Source organism: Trichosurus vulpecula, chromosome 4, assembly GCF_011100635.1.
Source record: "Trichosurus vulpecula isolate mTriVul1 chromosome 4, mTriVul1.pri, whole genome shotgun sequence".
Taxonomy (NCBI): Eukaryota; Metazoa; Chordata; class Mammalia; order Diprotodontia; family Phalangeridae; genus Trichosurus; species Trichosurus vulpecula.
In genome coordinates this window covers 365,484,223-365,500,264 of record NC_050576.1, presented here as the reverse complement: position 1 = coordinate 365,500,264, position 16,042 = coordinate 365,484,223, and the positions used below count along the sequence as shown (strand labels likewise).

General features: G+C 38.8%; 1 protein-coding gene across 1 annotated transcript in view; it reads right to left on the bottom strand.

The window, feature by feature from the left end:
• Nucleotides 1-2,052: 2,052 nt before the first annotated feature.
• LOC118847257 (glypican-6-like) overlaps nt 2,053-16,042 on the bottom strand; it is a 680,725-nt gene continuing 666,735 nt past the window's right edge. The window contains exons 9-10 of the mRNA XM_036755771.1: nt 8,603-8,778; nt 2,053-3,423 (exon numbers count right to left, since the gene is read on the bottom strand). Of these exons, the coding sequence (XP_036611666.1) occupies nt 3,221-3,423; nt 8,603-8,778 (379 nt within the window). The 3' untranslated portion in view covers nt 2,053-3,220. The remainder of the gene's footprint in view (nt 3,424-8,602; nt 8,779-16,042) is intronic.

The window sequence follows — 16,042 nt, the reverse complement described above, 5'->3', positions numbered from 1 at the left end:
TTATGAATTTGCTAACTGTTCTTCTCTGCTAAAGACAAAACTCCGTTTAGTCTTTAGCTATAACATATACATAGTTTAATATACACCTATTATATATGTGTATTACTGTTAGAAAAATACATATTATAACTAAAGAACATGTAAAATAGAGGCACTTTAAATAATCTAAATGTTTGCATTTATGAGCACCACTCATTATTTCCTAGTTCCAGATTTCAATGAGCCCAGTGGAACTTATTCTTCTCTATTAGGAACAGAGGTTATGAAGTGAAGACAAATGGATGACATTTAGGGAACATCAGGTTGACAAATTATGGAAAATCATGGAGTTTCTTCCTGTACCCCACTATATTATACTACTTTCTGAAACTACAGAACTCAAGTTATAGATAGACTTTCCAAAAATTTCCTACAAAAGGGGGAGCAATCTAGATTAAGCTGATGGCATGCCAACAGTGGAGTAAATATCTCACTGCTCAAATGAATATGAAAAATTGTATGACATAAGAGGATGGCAGGGGAGAAGTCAAGAGGTACAACTTGACTAATGTGACCATGTCTACCCAAGGTGATCTGTATTATGGTATGGTGACCTGATCATTTCAACTCTTTTCACTGTTGATTTACTGTAGCTAATCATCGTCATTACCAGATGTGAATGGATCAGGTTTTAAAAATATATATATATATGTATATATATATATGCATATACATATATATATATACACATACACATATATGTAAATACATAACCTTTGTATTGGGCAAAAAAATGAGGAAAAAGGCATCTCCTTGATACACTTCATAGAAGGAAAAGGAGGAAATACTGAAAAAGAAAAGAATTTGAGTGCGGAGCTGCCTAAACCAGCTCTTACTCAAATATTCTGGTAAATCAGGTTGGTGTCATTTTCTTTACACCTTCATTATTGGAGAAACAAAATACTGATTCTTAAACACAAAATAGAGTCAGTAATTTAAGGTATTGGTCACTGCAGAGAGCTCTCTGTATGCATAATTGGTGATAGAAAGCCAATGTTTGGTTGTCAGATTGATGATTTTTCCAAAAGTATGCAATAGGAAATTCGTGTTGGAGTTTTAGAAAAATTTCAATTAGGAGGGTGGTAGACAGTCTCTTAAAAACCTATATTTCCTATTTCATTAGGCATAATATATCAATAGTAGCTTGTAAATACCTTATTTTTTTTTGTAAAAGTGCTTAAGTGTACATAATACTATTGTGCTGTGTGTATTCTACTTAAACGTTGTGACTAAATCGATAGCTAATTATAATTTTGAAGAGAAAATGAGATTGAAAATACCATTTACATGTCATTATTGTAAATTTTAATGTGACTGAAATACTTTATAGTCTCTGAAACTAATTTTACCAACTCCAGATTCATCATATAAACCAAGAAACACATGGAAAACCGATTATTTTTATGGAACTCCACCCCACCTCCAGCTGTCCCCTGGGTATTTTTTGTTTGTTTTTGTTTTTTTTTTCTCATGTTTTCCTTTAAGGGGTTGATAGCATCTGATTTTGGCCTACATGATGTAGCTGGTTAGGCCAGGGCTTTGAACTCTCTTTCCTCACCCCCAAATTAAGATAATAGGTCCAAACCACACCAGGAATTCTAGACCCAAGACCTTGTTCCCAAAAACAATAATTTTCAATGAATGACATTCTCTATGCACACATTTGCCATCACCAGTCAAATCCTGCGGTGCCCTGGATCTCCCCATACGCCCTGTCTGATCTGGAGCACCCCCATGCCAAATCACATTCATGCGAAAGAGGGTGTCCTCTGGTGAACTTTTAATAAAATGACAGTTAGATACATAAAAAGTTCTCTCTCTTGATTCCCAGTGCTCATAGGTCATTTAAAAAAATCACTTCTCTGAGCATCACAAGACAAGAAGAGCCGGTTGACAAAACATTTTTGTTACAAAGGTGTGTCAACCCTGAGCTTGTAGTTAAGAAGTTAAAATCTGTGATTTATATATATAATATATATATAAAAATAGATGATCATACTAAGACTAAAAAAGTGAAAGAAATCTCCATGTCAATACTATTACTGTTTTTTTATCTTATCTGTTTGTTTTGTAATCGAATGCCCTTGTGATACAGAAACCAACTGACACAAAGGAAGTCCTTATATATGAAAACTTGCATATGGATCCAAATTGCTTATCAGTCCATTGAAAGAACTGTCACTTTGGGAGGGTAGTAAGCACAGGAGCAGAAAAACTGAATGAATGTGGGATTGGTGGCAAAAGCGAGGAAATTCTATTACCGGAGATCATTTTTCAGTCCAAATCTTAGAGGGAAGATGTGTCAAGGGTACTGCAAAGGAGAGAGAACTCCTGTGCCGAGTGGATAACAAAGCGAAAAACTAAACAGCTTAGGAAAAATGGTGCCACTATGGAAATGTATACTGGGCAGGTAGATGTGAATCTTCATTGGCAAGTAATAGGAAATACTGAACTCTTTGTAGTGTTGGTATACTGCTAAAGATTATTTTCTAATTATCAGTTTCAATGCCTTCCAATCAATTAGTGTTGGTGGCCAGGAGTGCAAGACATTCACCACTGAGACATACTGTATTTTCACTACTTTTTTTCCTTAGAAAAAATTCCAAACTTTCTTCCAATGACCATTTTATAGACCTGAATTGCCATAAAGAGGCCCTTGTTAGAGGGCTGGCTGTCAATAAAGAAATGATATCATTTAGAGGGTCTTTTTAAAAAAATTTTCTACCTTCCTTTGCCTGTCTGTTGAAAATGCAGCAGCCTTGGGGTTTGGCCTGATTTCTGAAGAAAAATTATTTTCTTTCTATCTTGCTCTCCCCTACCACTCCCTCCGTGCCCTTTATTTTTTGAAAGGAAATAAAAACCCCACAATGTGAGATCCCTTTACTTCTGCAGCATAGAAGCAAATGAAGGTAAGAAAGTCCCTTGGTAAGAAAGATTTGAGTAAGAATTCACTCAAGAATAGACATGGTCTCCACAGATAGCTGAAGGAAATAGGAAGCGGTTCAGTCTGGCACCCGGTGCTCTTTGGGAAAACAAAAAGGGAAGCAGATTGTGTTACTGCTCTCTTCTCATAGAAAACTGTTAAGTATTGTGTCATGGTCCATTGTCCAATAGTGTAAGAAAAAGAAGAAGTTGGCTGTTCATATAGCTAAAACTCAGTTTATCTGACCGAAATCCAGGATTATCTCCACTGTCTTTGCAGTGAGAAGACAATGAAGAGGATAGGCCACGTGAGGAGTGGGTAGCTGAGCTTGTTGGCTGAAGAGTTCACTTCTCTCCTATCTGAATCGACAGGGGGTGCTTCAGTAGTGACGAAATCAAACTCAGTCGGGCAGATGTCATCCATACAGCCGCTGCCACTGCCTGAGCCACTGGTTTCATCACCTGTTACAAAGGGAAGGAGAAATGTCAAGCTGCAAAAACTGAGGATGAAACAAAATAGAACACTAAAAACAAAATCAAAGTAAATTCACTGAGTCCTTTCCTCAAATTTGTGTGCTATTAACAAATATTTTAGTTTGCTTGACTTTTTGTACATTGTAAGACTACCGAGGTGTAATATTAACTTCTATCGCAGGTTCTATCCCACATGTGAGTGTCATAGTACTACTGTATATTATAATGGCTAACTGTGTGCAAATGTGTGTGTGTGTGTGTGTGTATGTTTGTGTGTGTGGTGCATGCCTACTCCAAACCACACAAACTAATTTCTATTTAATAAATATTTATTAGGTGTTGACTATGAGGCAGCTAGATGGCATGAGCTCTGGGCCTGGCCTGGAGTCAGGAAGACAGACCGGAGTTCAAATGTGGGCTTAGACACAATTCCTAGTTATGTGATCTTGGACAAGTCACTTAACCTCTGTTTGTCTCAGTTTTTTCATCTGTGAAATGGGAATAATAATAGCATTATTATTGTGGTGTATTGTGAGGACCAAAGGGTGATTAGAATGACCTTTTCAAAAGGAAGAAGGATATGTGTGTGTGTGTGTATGTGTGTGTGTGTGTGTGTGTGTGTGTTGTGGATGTGTTGTACTGTGAGGATCAAAGGATGTAACAGTTATACAATGTTTAGCACAGTGCCTCACATAGTGTTATAAATGTTATTATTAATATTATTATGTGTAACGTGGTGTATTCAGTGATGAGATAAAAAAAGAAAACAGTATCTTTCTTCTTTTTTTTTCCTATTTCCTCCCTGTTCTCTTCTTATACTCTTTTTTCCTTTCCCCTTTGCCCTCTTCCCTGGCATATATTTACTTTTTGGCACAAAGCCCTTGGTATTGAAGAGGTTGCTGACCTCTGTTCAAATGTCTGTACCTGAATCATAGACTCTGGGTAACTTACCAAGTTGGCATTGACCTTTTTTTTTAAAAGCCACCTAATGCTGAATGGTTAATAAGTGATTAGCATTGTCCAAAAGCCTAGGTAGGAAAGTGCCCTTTCTCTAGAAGACAGTGGTAATGGTGAGCATCTCTCCCCAATCTTTTAGCCTATGGCACCAAGCTGAAGAGCACTCTGTGCTCCCCTAGTCTATAGCGGCATGCAGATAGGAGCTAGACCTTTGTACAGACAGTGGAAGTGGCTGAGTTGGACACATGAGAAGATGTGGACCGTCTGGAAAGAAAAAAGCTTGAAGCATCTGAATTGTGGTGATCAAAACATGCTACTTTGATCAATAAGAGCGAGAAGACTCATTCCAGCACCTGTTTGTGAGTTTTGAGTAAATGACTTATAACTCCTACTTTTGTCCTCGGTAGAAGTGGAAATCAATCTTTGTTTCTTTGTTTTTTGTTTCCTTCTTTCCTTCCTTCCTTCCTTCCTTCCTTCCTTCCTTCCTTCCTTCCTTCCTTCCTTCCTTCCTTTCTTCATTCCTTCCTTGCTTCTCTGTCTCTCTCTGTCTCTCCTCTCTCTCTTCCGTCTGCAAATTAATTATTTTTGTAGCTCAGAAGACGGAAGAGATTTTTTAAAAGGACTCCAAATAGAGCTGGGAGTTTGCTTTGGGAGTTGGAGCTGAGAAACGTCTGGAATTATATTTTTAAAAAAATTTTATGATACAATCAGCTTCTTGATTTTACTATGTTTTTACTAATTTAATTCAACTTTTTTAAAGCCACAACTTTTAATTTTGAGTGCTGGAAAGAATAGGTAGGATTTTGAAGGCACAAGAGTTGTCAGTGGGTGGGAGCTGAGCCAATGAGTGACAAGTTATGATTGACAGTTACAATTAGATAAAGGGCCATTTTATATAGCTGTTAGGTACAAAGTGCTGGTGATTGACATTCATCTGTTCCAAGTCCTCTTACAGACGGGGGCAAATCTGGACCTTGTAGAATAACTGTATAGCATACCTGTTACATTAACACATACACAAAACACACACACACACACATACACACACCTCTCTTCTTTTTGAAAAGGTCATTACTAGCATTCTTAACAGATATCATTCTTTCACAAAGGAATGGTGTGAGACGATATTTAAAGGAAACATGGGAAGGATAAACCAACATTATACAAACCCTCTGATCCAAAAGAAACAATTGGGTGAAGAAGCAAATACTTCCTGGACTAGGGGATAACTATCCTTTTAATGACCAAAATTGTTCAACAAGCCCCATCTGTTTCTATCTTTGGAGCACTAGCCACATCCTTTGTCTTGGATGATCTCTTTACCAGCTCCCTATTGCATGCCCGTTGCCTTGTCTTTTATAACCCACTCTTTTCAATTCCATATCCCCAGTGAGCAACTCCTTCACCCAACATCTCTACTTCCTCAATTCTATATTAGCCTTCTTCACATGTACCATCCAGTTCCTCATTATCCACTTACCTGATAGACCCTGCCTTCTCTCTTTGACTGAATGCCCAATGGACAGAGTAAACTGCTGTCCTCTGTCTGATCTGAAGATGCTAACTCTCTGAGCTGTTTCTGAGGTAATGTCACAATCTCCTTAGCTAGTGGTTGCTAACAGCCACACTCAAGTATAGAATATTGGTTAGGATCATAGGGCTTTAATTTTGGACCTCCCAGGTAATCTACTTCAACCCCTTCACTTTATAGCTGAGGAAATTGGACTTTCCTTTCCTGCCCCTAATATGTTTCAAATGGTCTATTGGGAGAGAATCATGTTTCTCTGAAATGAATGTTTAAATATTAGATCAGATCATTTGAAAACGCTGTCCTGTGTCCTTAACATTTACTCTGGTTTATCATTACTGATCCATGTGAGGGTTAAAAGAGCACATTAATTAAATTTAGAGATACTAAATTGATAGGGGAATTGTTTTGAAGATTAGTATAGGCATGAAGTATTATAACCTTTACATAGTTATCATTAAAAGAGATTCAGAATATTAAAAATTTTAGCAGCAAATAATGAAAGGAGATTCCAGTTGGAAAAAATAATATCCACATCTCTTTGAGAAAAGTAATCATGGATATAGGTATTCAAGGGGGCAAGAATAAGTGATAAAGCAGAAATGTCAAAAGCAACAAGGGTTATAATAGCTATAAAACGTGATAATGGTTTTGAGCTAGAGATAGAAGCCAAACAGGCAATGCTATTTAGAGCTGTGCATCTAAGTGCATCAGGTCATATCCTTTTTGCAAACAGGTCTCGAGAGATAAAACCAAGAACATGGCAATCTTGTCTCAGCTCGTAAATACCAGAAAGCAGTAGCGAGCACACTTGCAAGAGTTGAGATAAAAGTCATATAAATGCAACAGTCCTTAAGTGACTGATGTTCAGTGAAAGCTGTTATCTAGAACTTTGTCCATTGGGAGGAGGAGAGCTCAAGATCTAGAAACCCGAATTTCTGACACACATCTTTACAAATCTCCCAACTAGCACCTGGCACTCTGCAGGAGCTAAGCCATATTAATAGGGTAGAATTTGCTAGAGACTTGTTATTTACTATTCCTGCTTGGTGGTGGTTGGGAAAGATGGGATTAGAGCTCTGCTTTTTAAGATTTCACCAAAGTGGCAATTTATAGGTATAAATTGCTACCCCTTGATTTGTGGGAGAATAAGGGAAAGATTAGAGGTATGGCCCCTAACATGAATGAAATCTTAGTTAACTGGAATTTTTATATGACATTTCCCATTTCCTTGACACGCCAGACAACGTAACTTTGGGGTTCAGATCCTGACTCTGCTAATTACTATTTTGGGGAAGTCAATCACTTGTGCGACTACCTTTGAGAAGCCATTTAGCCTTTCTAAAACTCAATTTCTTTATTGTTGTTTAACTCAGCTATATAATTAATCAAAACTTCATTGTTCAGATGTAGAGACAGAGAGTATTTGTGATTAATTCATTTCACTTTTAATACCTTAAGTTAGACATGAATGCTAGTGCTTTCATTGTGAAATTAACTACAATTCCCCATGTGCCTTTCTTGTACGTATGTAGTTGTTTGCATGTTACTTCTCCCACTAAAAGATAAGTTCCTGGAAGGCAGGGATTGTTTTTTCCTTTCTTTGTATCCCTGGCACTCAGTACAGTGCCTGGCACATAGTCAGACCTTAAGGAGAGATTTTTTTCAAGAAATGGTGGGATGATCTTGAGAAGGGTGAAATTCAGGTTTATTACAGCAGGGAAACCGCACCCCCCACCCCCACACTGTGGTCACAAATTCTGTCAAATGGGAGAATATCCTACTTATGGAAATGCAACTGTTGGAGTTATTTAAAATTATACTGAATAAAGCACTAAAATATATTGCAATGGAACTGTTTCACATAATGGTACATGTATAACCTATATATCCGATTGCTTATTGTCTCAGGGAGAGGAGAGAGGAGGGAGGGAGGGGATGATAGAATTTGGAACTCAAAACTGTAAATAAAAATGTTAAAAATTGGAAAAAAATGTATTGCAGGGGACAACTCTGTAGGATGATAACTAAGAGGGAGATGACTTAATATCTTCCATCTGTAATTTGTTTCTTTCTATCTCATTAATTCACACATGCAGGCATAATCTTTTGCTTCGGTGACCAAATTACAGAGTCACTGCTAACAAGAGTACATTTAATGTTCAAGAGATAGTTACATGATTACTTGTTCTTTTTAGTGGCCCAAAGCTTTTTAAAAGATATTTTCTCTATACTTCTGATAACATCTTGAAACTACCTGGTGTCAGTCTGAAAGTGTTTTCTAGCAAGTGTATGTCCGAACATTTTGAACATTTTTGATGCGGGAGCATCTCGGTGGCACAGTGGATAGAGCGCCCACCCTGGAGTCAGGACAACTGCAGTTCAAATGTGGTTTCAGACACTTACTAGCTTGTGATGCTGGGCAAATCACTTAAACCCAATTGCCTCCTCAAGACAGCAACAACAACCAAGAAAGCATTTCTGATGCAAAATTTCCAATCTTAAACCACTAAGTGGATATGTGACTCTTTCCAAAGCTCTAAGGCTACCTTGTCAGATCAGAGAAGTGAAATATGTGGACAATGGTATATATTTCTAGTCAAGAAAAACTATGCAGTGATTTTAAATATGATCCCATTTAATCATAAAGTTTCCAGATTTTTAATTAAGCTGATTGCTTACTTGTATCTTGGAAATTGACATCATTTCCATTGTATGCATTTTTTAACTTGTTGGTCATCACTCGCAGGGCCATGATCTGTTGTCTTATGAAAGTGTCTGGTCTAGTGATGTCTACGTCAACTTCTGGATTATTGATCTGATTGGTCAGCCCATCATTCATGATCTCAGGCAAGTATCTGAAAGGTTGAAAGGAGATAAAAATTATGAGAAAAGATTCCCTTCAAAAGAGGATTCCGTTTTGTTTTCATCTATAATGATAACTAAAACAAAGCGAATGAGCGCATTAGGTCCAGGTCCCAGAAAAATCAACCAGCAACAAACATGCTTATTATATTAGGTAAATAAAATTTTAAAAAGAGGAAATTGTGGCTCCATCATACAAGTACTTACACTTCATTATTGTGTTATTAATATCTATGAATGAAGGATGAAATGGAGAATTATGGAATTTGGGCAGCCCCTACACATTTGACTGATGGATTGGGTAGTTCTAGTGAATGGATTTTAGTTGCCTGGATTAAATAATCCAGTTTGGATACCAGCCCGAATTCTCCTCTTACTTTAGAATGTGCAGATTGGGCCTATAATATAGCAATGATATAACCTTCAGGACCTCCTTGAATTAGAACCAACTCCAGGGAAGAAGGACTATTCTGAGAAGTCCTTCAACTGAGGTTCTTAACTTTTTTTGTGTCATGGGTCACTTTGATAGTCTGTTGAACCTATGAACCCCTTTTCAGAATAATGTTCTTAAATGCATGAAAGACAAGAATAAAACATGAACGAAACCAATTATGTTGAAATATAGTTATTAAAATTAAAAAACACAAGAAGTTCACAGATCCCAGGCTAAGAATCCCTGACCCAGAAGGAGTTTTAATCTTTAAAGGATTGAAGTCGATATTACTTAGGGCTTTGACAAATCTTGAGAAAAAAAATTCACACAAGGGAGATCAATGGGATAAAATTGTATTGCTTTCAGCTCAATGAAATTCAAAAAGCATTTGTTAAGCAGCTACTAAAGGTACTCAGGATACAAAGACAATGAAAAATAGTGCCTGTCTTCTTTTTCTTGCCTTGAAAACAATCTTTGTTATAAGCTATGGCTCTCTAGGAAGGCAAGGGGAAGACTACGGGGGGGGGGGAAATTTAGGTAATGCAAATATATATATAGATATAGTTAATTAATACTTTTTATTATTCTAATTATATAATAACACATAATATATAATCATATCATTCTAATATTATACAGGACTGATAATTTTTAGAGGTGGTACGCATACAATATATGGTATTTCCAAAATGTTCTTCAAAGGAGTTATTAGCTAAAGGAGGTCCAATCAATTTTCAGAGTCTAATCCAATTTCTCTACAAACTCTCCAACGTACCATTGAGTAGATGAAACTTAGTCATTTACCTTTTCGGGTTTTTTTTAGGTTGCCTGCATGTGCTTTCTTGATCAAAACTAACACTCTTTTAAAACATAACTATTTGTGAAGTTTCTGTTTCCTCTTTTTCCCTCTGACTTCTACTTCCACTAATTCAATCTTTTAAATCTACCCTTCTGAACAGCTTGTAGAAAAGATTTAATTATAATAATAATTGGCACTTACACAATATTTTAAAGCTTACAAAGTGCTTTATATACTATCTCTTGTTTGTTTTTGGAGGGGAGAAGGCAGGGCAGTTGGGTACGGTTAGGTGACTTGCCCATGGTCGCATAGCTAAGTAAGTGTGTCAAGTGTCTGAGGCTGGATTTGAACTCAGGTCGTCCTGACTCCAGGGCCGTTGCTCTACTCACTGGGCCACCTCGCTGCCTCCTTTATATACAATCTCATCTGAGCATCATAACCACCCTGGGAGGTCGGCCCTATTATTATCCCTATTTTATAGATGAGGAACCAGAGACTAAGGGAGGTTAAGTGATTTGCATAGGGTCACATAGCTAAGTAAGTAACATAGCTAAGTAAGTAACCTAAGTAAGAGGCAGGATTTGAACTAAGAACTTTCTGACTCCAAGTCTAAGAATGTAGAAGCCACCTAAGTGACTTCTTTACAACCCTTGAAGTGAATGACTTTGATTATCCCAGCTCTTCTCATTTTAAGACCCCTCCAATCCTCTGGTCTTTTTGTTTCTCCTATCTTTCTATTCCAGCATACTCCCTTTGTGGCCCGTCTTGCCACCTTGTCCTCTGACAGTGATGTTACACCTCTCTTCTTCAAGTCTCATACTCAGGTCTCAAGTCTTACATATATTTCTAGAGCTATTTTTATCACAGTTGTTTATAACTTTCCTCCTTATTCCTCACTCTGATCCATAAGATTTTTCCTACAGTGTACTTATGTCGGAAATTATTCTTCTTAGCATGGGCTACCCATTGTCATCTTTCTTATTTCTCCAGGAAACCTTCTCCTTTTTTGAAAACTTTGAGTGATGCTAATAGATCCTATTCGTCAACTTCCAAACTGGGAGATGGAAAAACACGCAAGCAATCTTGCAATTTATTTTTAAGTCCCTTCTTAGGGTGTTGGATTATGTGAATGAAATGTTTCTGTCTGAATTGTTTCCTCTGACTTAAATCAAAGGTCCTCTGAGCAGGCCCCATGTATCCATTTATATCCTGAACAATCCCAACCACAATCAGCATTCACAAAATAATAAATCAAGAAACACACAGCACACAATGTAAATTTTGCCCCAAGAAGTTTGCCTTTAAAAAATGTCTCCATAAACAAGTCACAGAAGCAGATCTCTCTGTTTTTGCAATAAGGCACTAACTTCTGTCCTATGTTTCAGCTCCCTTGATGTGGAAACTCAGTTCATAATCTAATTTGCAGACAAGATCCCATGGGGCCTCAAATAGCTGATCTGAAGGCAAAACCTTGTTGGGATGCACCAGTGGTTCAGATATCTAGGAAAAAGATGGAAATAGTGTTCATGAGATGCCCAATTCTAGGACTTAAGGATCTGTACCCACTTTGGGTCCAGGGATAACAGCTCTGAAGGATTCAACGAACACTATAGAAATATGCTTTTGTTAGAATCTGAACTCCTTTTATGTAACATAAAGAAGATGGCATCTGATTATCTGTTGGTTGAGGTAATATAATGTGTTAGGCTTCCTGCAATCTGCCTTCACACAATAGTGACTATCAGAAAACAGTGGAACAAAGGCAAGGATTCCAAAAGGAACAAAAGCCGGCCAAGGACACGAAGCTTCACCCTTTGCTGAAACAACAAGCTCTCGAAGGATGGAAGGTGACGGTTGGTTCTGGTGCTGCTCCTTGATGTTTCAGCAAAGGATTACTGCAGATGTACCTGTGTTGAGTCAGAGGAGGACTTCATTTTTTGTTTTCTTTTTGTACACTGCACTCACTGCCCTGCCAGCTAAGACTCATTTATCAGAAGCCAGCTACAATAGCTTACATGGGAATTCTTCCCCTGGGAGCCTGAACATCCAGGAACAATAAGAGACTGCCAAGAATGCCTGGCCTCTAGCTGTGCCTGCTGAAGCTTCCCTAGTTACAATGAAAACAAGGAACAATGCGTCAGTGTCCTCAAAAACCTTTCCTCCTCCCTGTGTATTTAAAGGGTAACTTTGAAGACAATATAGAACTTTAAATCTGAAAAAGAAGGGAAATTGCCACTTTGTCAATTACCAGAGGTAAGGCCTGAGAATAAATCCACAGAGCTGTCCAAGAGTGGGAGGTGGAGACCGTAGGGTCTGTGAAAGCCCCTGACAGAGCTAGGATTTCATATACGAATTTTGCTTTTGATCTGTAAGGCTCAGGAGGCCTCTCACATCTCTACAACTCACCCACAAGGAGAAAGTCATTTTTGAGCTTGCAACTTTGATACCTTTAGTTGGTTTCATGCAAGTCACCAGTACGGACTTTATCCCATCTGCACTGCATCACCTGGCTTGGTGAGGAGGTACGCCAGAGGTGGCAAGGGAGAAAGGACTGGCTTGATTTTGATACTTAGGCAGTTACTTTTGAAGCCATGTCTGCCTAGAGCGGAGAGACATTCAAAAGAAATGAAAAACTGGAATGCGTACTGTCTCCCTTTCCTCTTGGGATTCTTGCTTCTTAATGAGCTTTCGCCGTATGTGATTTGTGAAGGGGAAGCACCAAAAGATTTGGAAACACGGCTGGCATTTTTTATAAAGGGCCTTCTGCTTTGTCAAGAGCATGTTGGACGTGGGGGTGGGTTATATCTTGGTCTCTGCCTTGCATATCTTTTGATTTTTCCTATCTAGTTTTAATTATAGTCTTTCCCCCTTCCCTGATCATGTAGAAATGTTGCTGGTGAATACTAAGGTAGAGGGGGTAGAGTGTAGGAAGTAGAGTGTAGGAAGAGCTAATATCTGAATCTTTATGGAATAATGCTAGTTGTCAGGGTCAGCTCTACAGATGGTGTGATCTGCAGGGGCATAAGAAAGCATGCCTAGGCTCCAATCATTTACTTTATTGGCATTTTCCAAGCTAGGAAAGTTTGCACCTAGCGTATAATGGGCCTGGAGCAAGTAGCATGTAGCGAACATTCAGCTGAGGCAGTTAGGATGGGCCACCATGAGGGAAAGACAAAGGATGGCTTAAAACTGATGTAGGTGACGTTTCCTTGGAGGTTGGGGTGGGGCGGGGAAGGGAGAGGAGGTACTCCAGCTTGACATCTAGTAATTCCCTATATTAACTATTTATGCTAACTAGATGCCATGTTGTTGTTATTGTTAGGTGTTGTTTCAGTTATGTTTGACTCTCTGTGACCTCTTTTGGGGTTTTCTTAGCAAAGATAATGGTTTACCATTTCCTTCTTTAGCTCATTTTACAGATAAGGAAACTGAGGCAAACAGGGTTAAGTGACTTGCCTAGGGTCACACAGCTACTAAGGGTCTGAGGCCTGATTTGAACTCAGAAAGATGGGTCTTCCTGATTCCAGTCCTGGCTGCTCTATCTACTGATCTACTTAGCTGCCCTTAACGAGGGGCTAAGCTCAGCCTTTTCCTGTGCCATCAGAGGACTATAATTGTTGCTAGCCACCTCTAGATTTAGGATCAGGGAATGAGGCCTTCATTTCTCCATCCTAGCTACAGCTCTGCCCACTAACCTAATACAGTATATAAAATTCCTACCATCAGAATTAATCCTTTCATTTAAGGTACTGTTTCCAGAAAGCCCCTAATGAAACACAACTGTGTTACCTGCGAGTCCTAACATGCTAAGTGAGCACTGATCTCTTATGAGTTTATTAGTATCAATTAATCATTAAAACTCAGAGTCACATCTTGAGGGAATAAGATGTGAGACACATATATTTTAATGGCTATTGGTAATTGGTCAAGGTTTGGTACCAGGCTTGGTCAAGCTAGGTGGCGATTGTGTCACATGAGAATTGGTTAAAGGAGCTAAAGATGATTGGTCTGGAGAAGTCCTGAGGTGGGGGTGGGAGTGGGGAGTAGAGGCACATGAGGGTTATCTTTTGGTATTAAAATGACTCAAGTGGAAGAAGAATTACACTTGTTCTATTTGCTCTCAGAGGTCAGAAAGAGGAAGAACAGGGGAAAACTGTCCAGAGGAAAACTGATGCTTGATGTCAGGAAAATATTCCTGGCAATTAGAGTTATGCTAAAGGAGAAGGGGCTGCCCTGAGGAGGGAATGGGTCCTTACCAAGTGTGAGGGGTTAAGCTAAGGCCTGATGATCACTTGTAGGGTATGCTTTAGTCAGGATTTTTTTCAGGTTGTTGGACTACATGACTGCTGAGGTGCCATTTAACTGAAATTCTATGAATCTTCCTGTCTAGTGGCTCCTTCCCTACTGCCTACAAATATGTCATCCTCAAAAAACGCTCCACTATCCTAATATATCTTCTGCCCTTTGTGGCTAAACTCCCTGAGAAGGCCACTTAGAATAGATGCCTCTACCTTCTCTCCTCTCACTTCTTATCTCCCTATAACCCAGCTTCTGACCTCATCATTCCACTGAAACTAATTTCTCCAAAGTTACCCATAATTTCTTAGCTGTGAAATCCACTGGCCTTTTCTCAACCATCATTTTTCTTGATCTTTGTGTAACCTTTGACAGGATTGATTACTCTTTTCTCGTAGATACTGTCTTCTCTATAGGTTTTTCAGGATACCACTTTCTCCCAGTTCCCCTCCTAACAGACTGTTCTTTCCATCTCCTTTTCTGGTCCTCATCCACAACACCCTTTAACTGTAGGTATCCCACAGGGCTCTATCCTAGGTCCTCTTCTCCTTCGATACTTGTTCACTTGGAGACCTCATCAGCTCCCATGGATTTAATGATCATGTGTATGCTGATAACTCTCAAATCTACTTATCCTGTGCTAACCTCTCTGTTGACCTCTTGAACTGGATAGTCAATAGACACCTTAAACTCAACATGTCCCAGCTGAATTCATTACCTTTCTCCTTAAACTCTCTGTAATCCAAACTTTCTTTTTACTATTAAGGGGACCACCATTCTCCCAATCCCCCAGGCTCACAATCTAGATATCATTCTCAACTCCTTACTATCTCTCACTCCTTATCTTATCCCAGTCTGATCACCCCCATTCAATGGAAGGACTGACAATTTAGCTTTGCAACATGTCTCAAATACATCCTCTTTTTTCCCCTGACACTGCCACCACTCTGGTATAGGCCCTTACTACATCCTGCTTGCCTGAACTATTTCAATAGCCTGCTGGTGGGTCTGCCTGCCTCAAGCCTCTTTCCACTCCAATCCATTCTCCATTCAGCCATGAAAGTGATTTTCCCAAAGCACAGGTCTGCTCATCTCACTCCCTTACTCAAATTCCAGGGGGTCCCTATCATCTCTAGGATCAAGTATGAAGTCATCCATTTTTCATTCAAAGTTCCTCAAAACCTAGCCCCCTCCTACCTTTCTAGTCTTCTTATACTCTACTCCCCCCACCATGTACTCTTCAATCCAGAGGCACTTACCTCCTGGCTGTCCCACAAATAAGACTTTCCATCTCTGGGCTCCAGGCATTTTCTCTGGTTGTTTCCATACCTGGAAGGTTCTCCCTCCTCATCTCTGCCTCAAGACTTCCCTAGCTTCTTTAAGTCCCAACTAAAATCTCGTGTTTTATAGAAAACCTTTCTCTAATCCTCTTAATTCTGGTGATTTCCCTCTCTTAATTATTTCCTATTTATCCTTTACATAGTTTGTTTATATATATATATTTATTTGCATGTTATCTCCCCATTAGATTGTAAGCTCTTTGAAGGCAAGGACTGTTTTTTTGCCTTTTTTTTGGTTATTCCAGCACTTAGCACAGTATTTGGCACATAGTAGATGCTTAATGAATGCTTATTGACTGACTGGATCATAAGACAAGCACGACTCCAAAGTAGATCACAGGCTACATTGAGTAGTGAAAGATGGTGTTATACAGGCCCAAAATTAATTG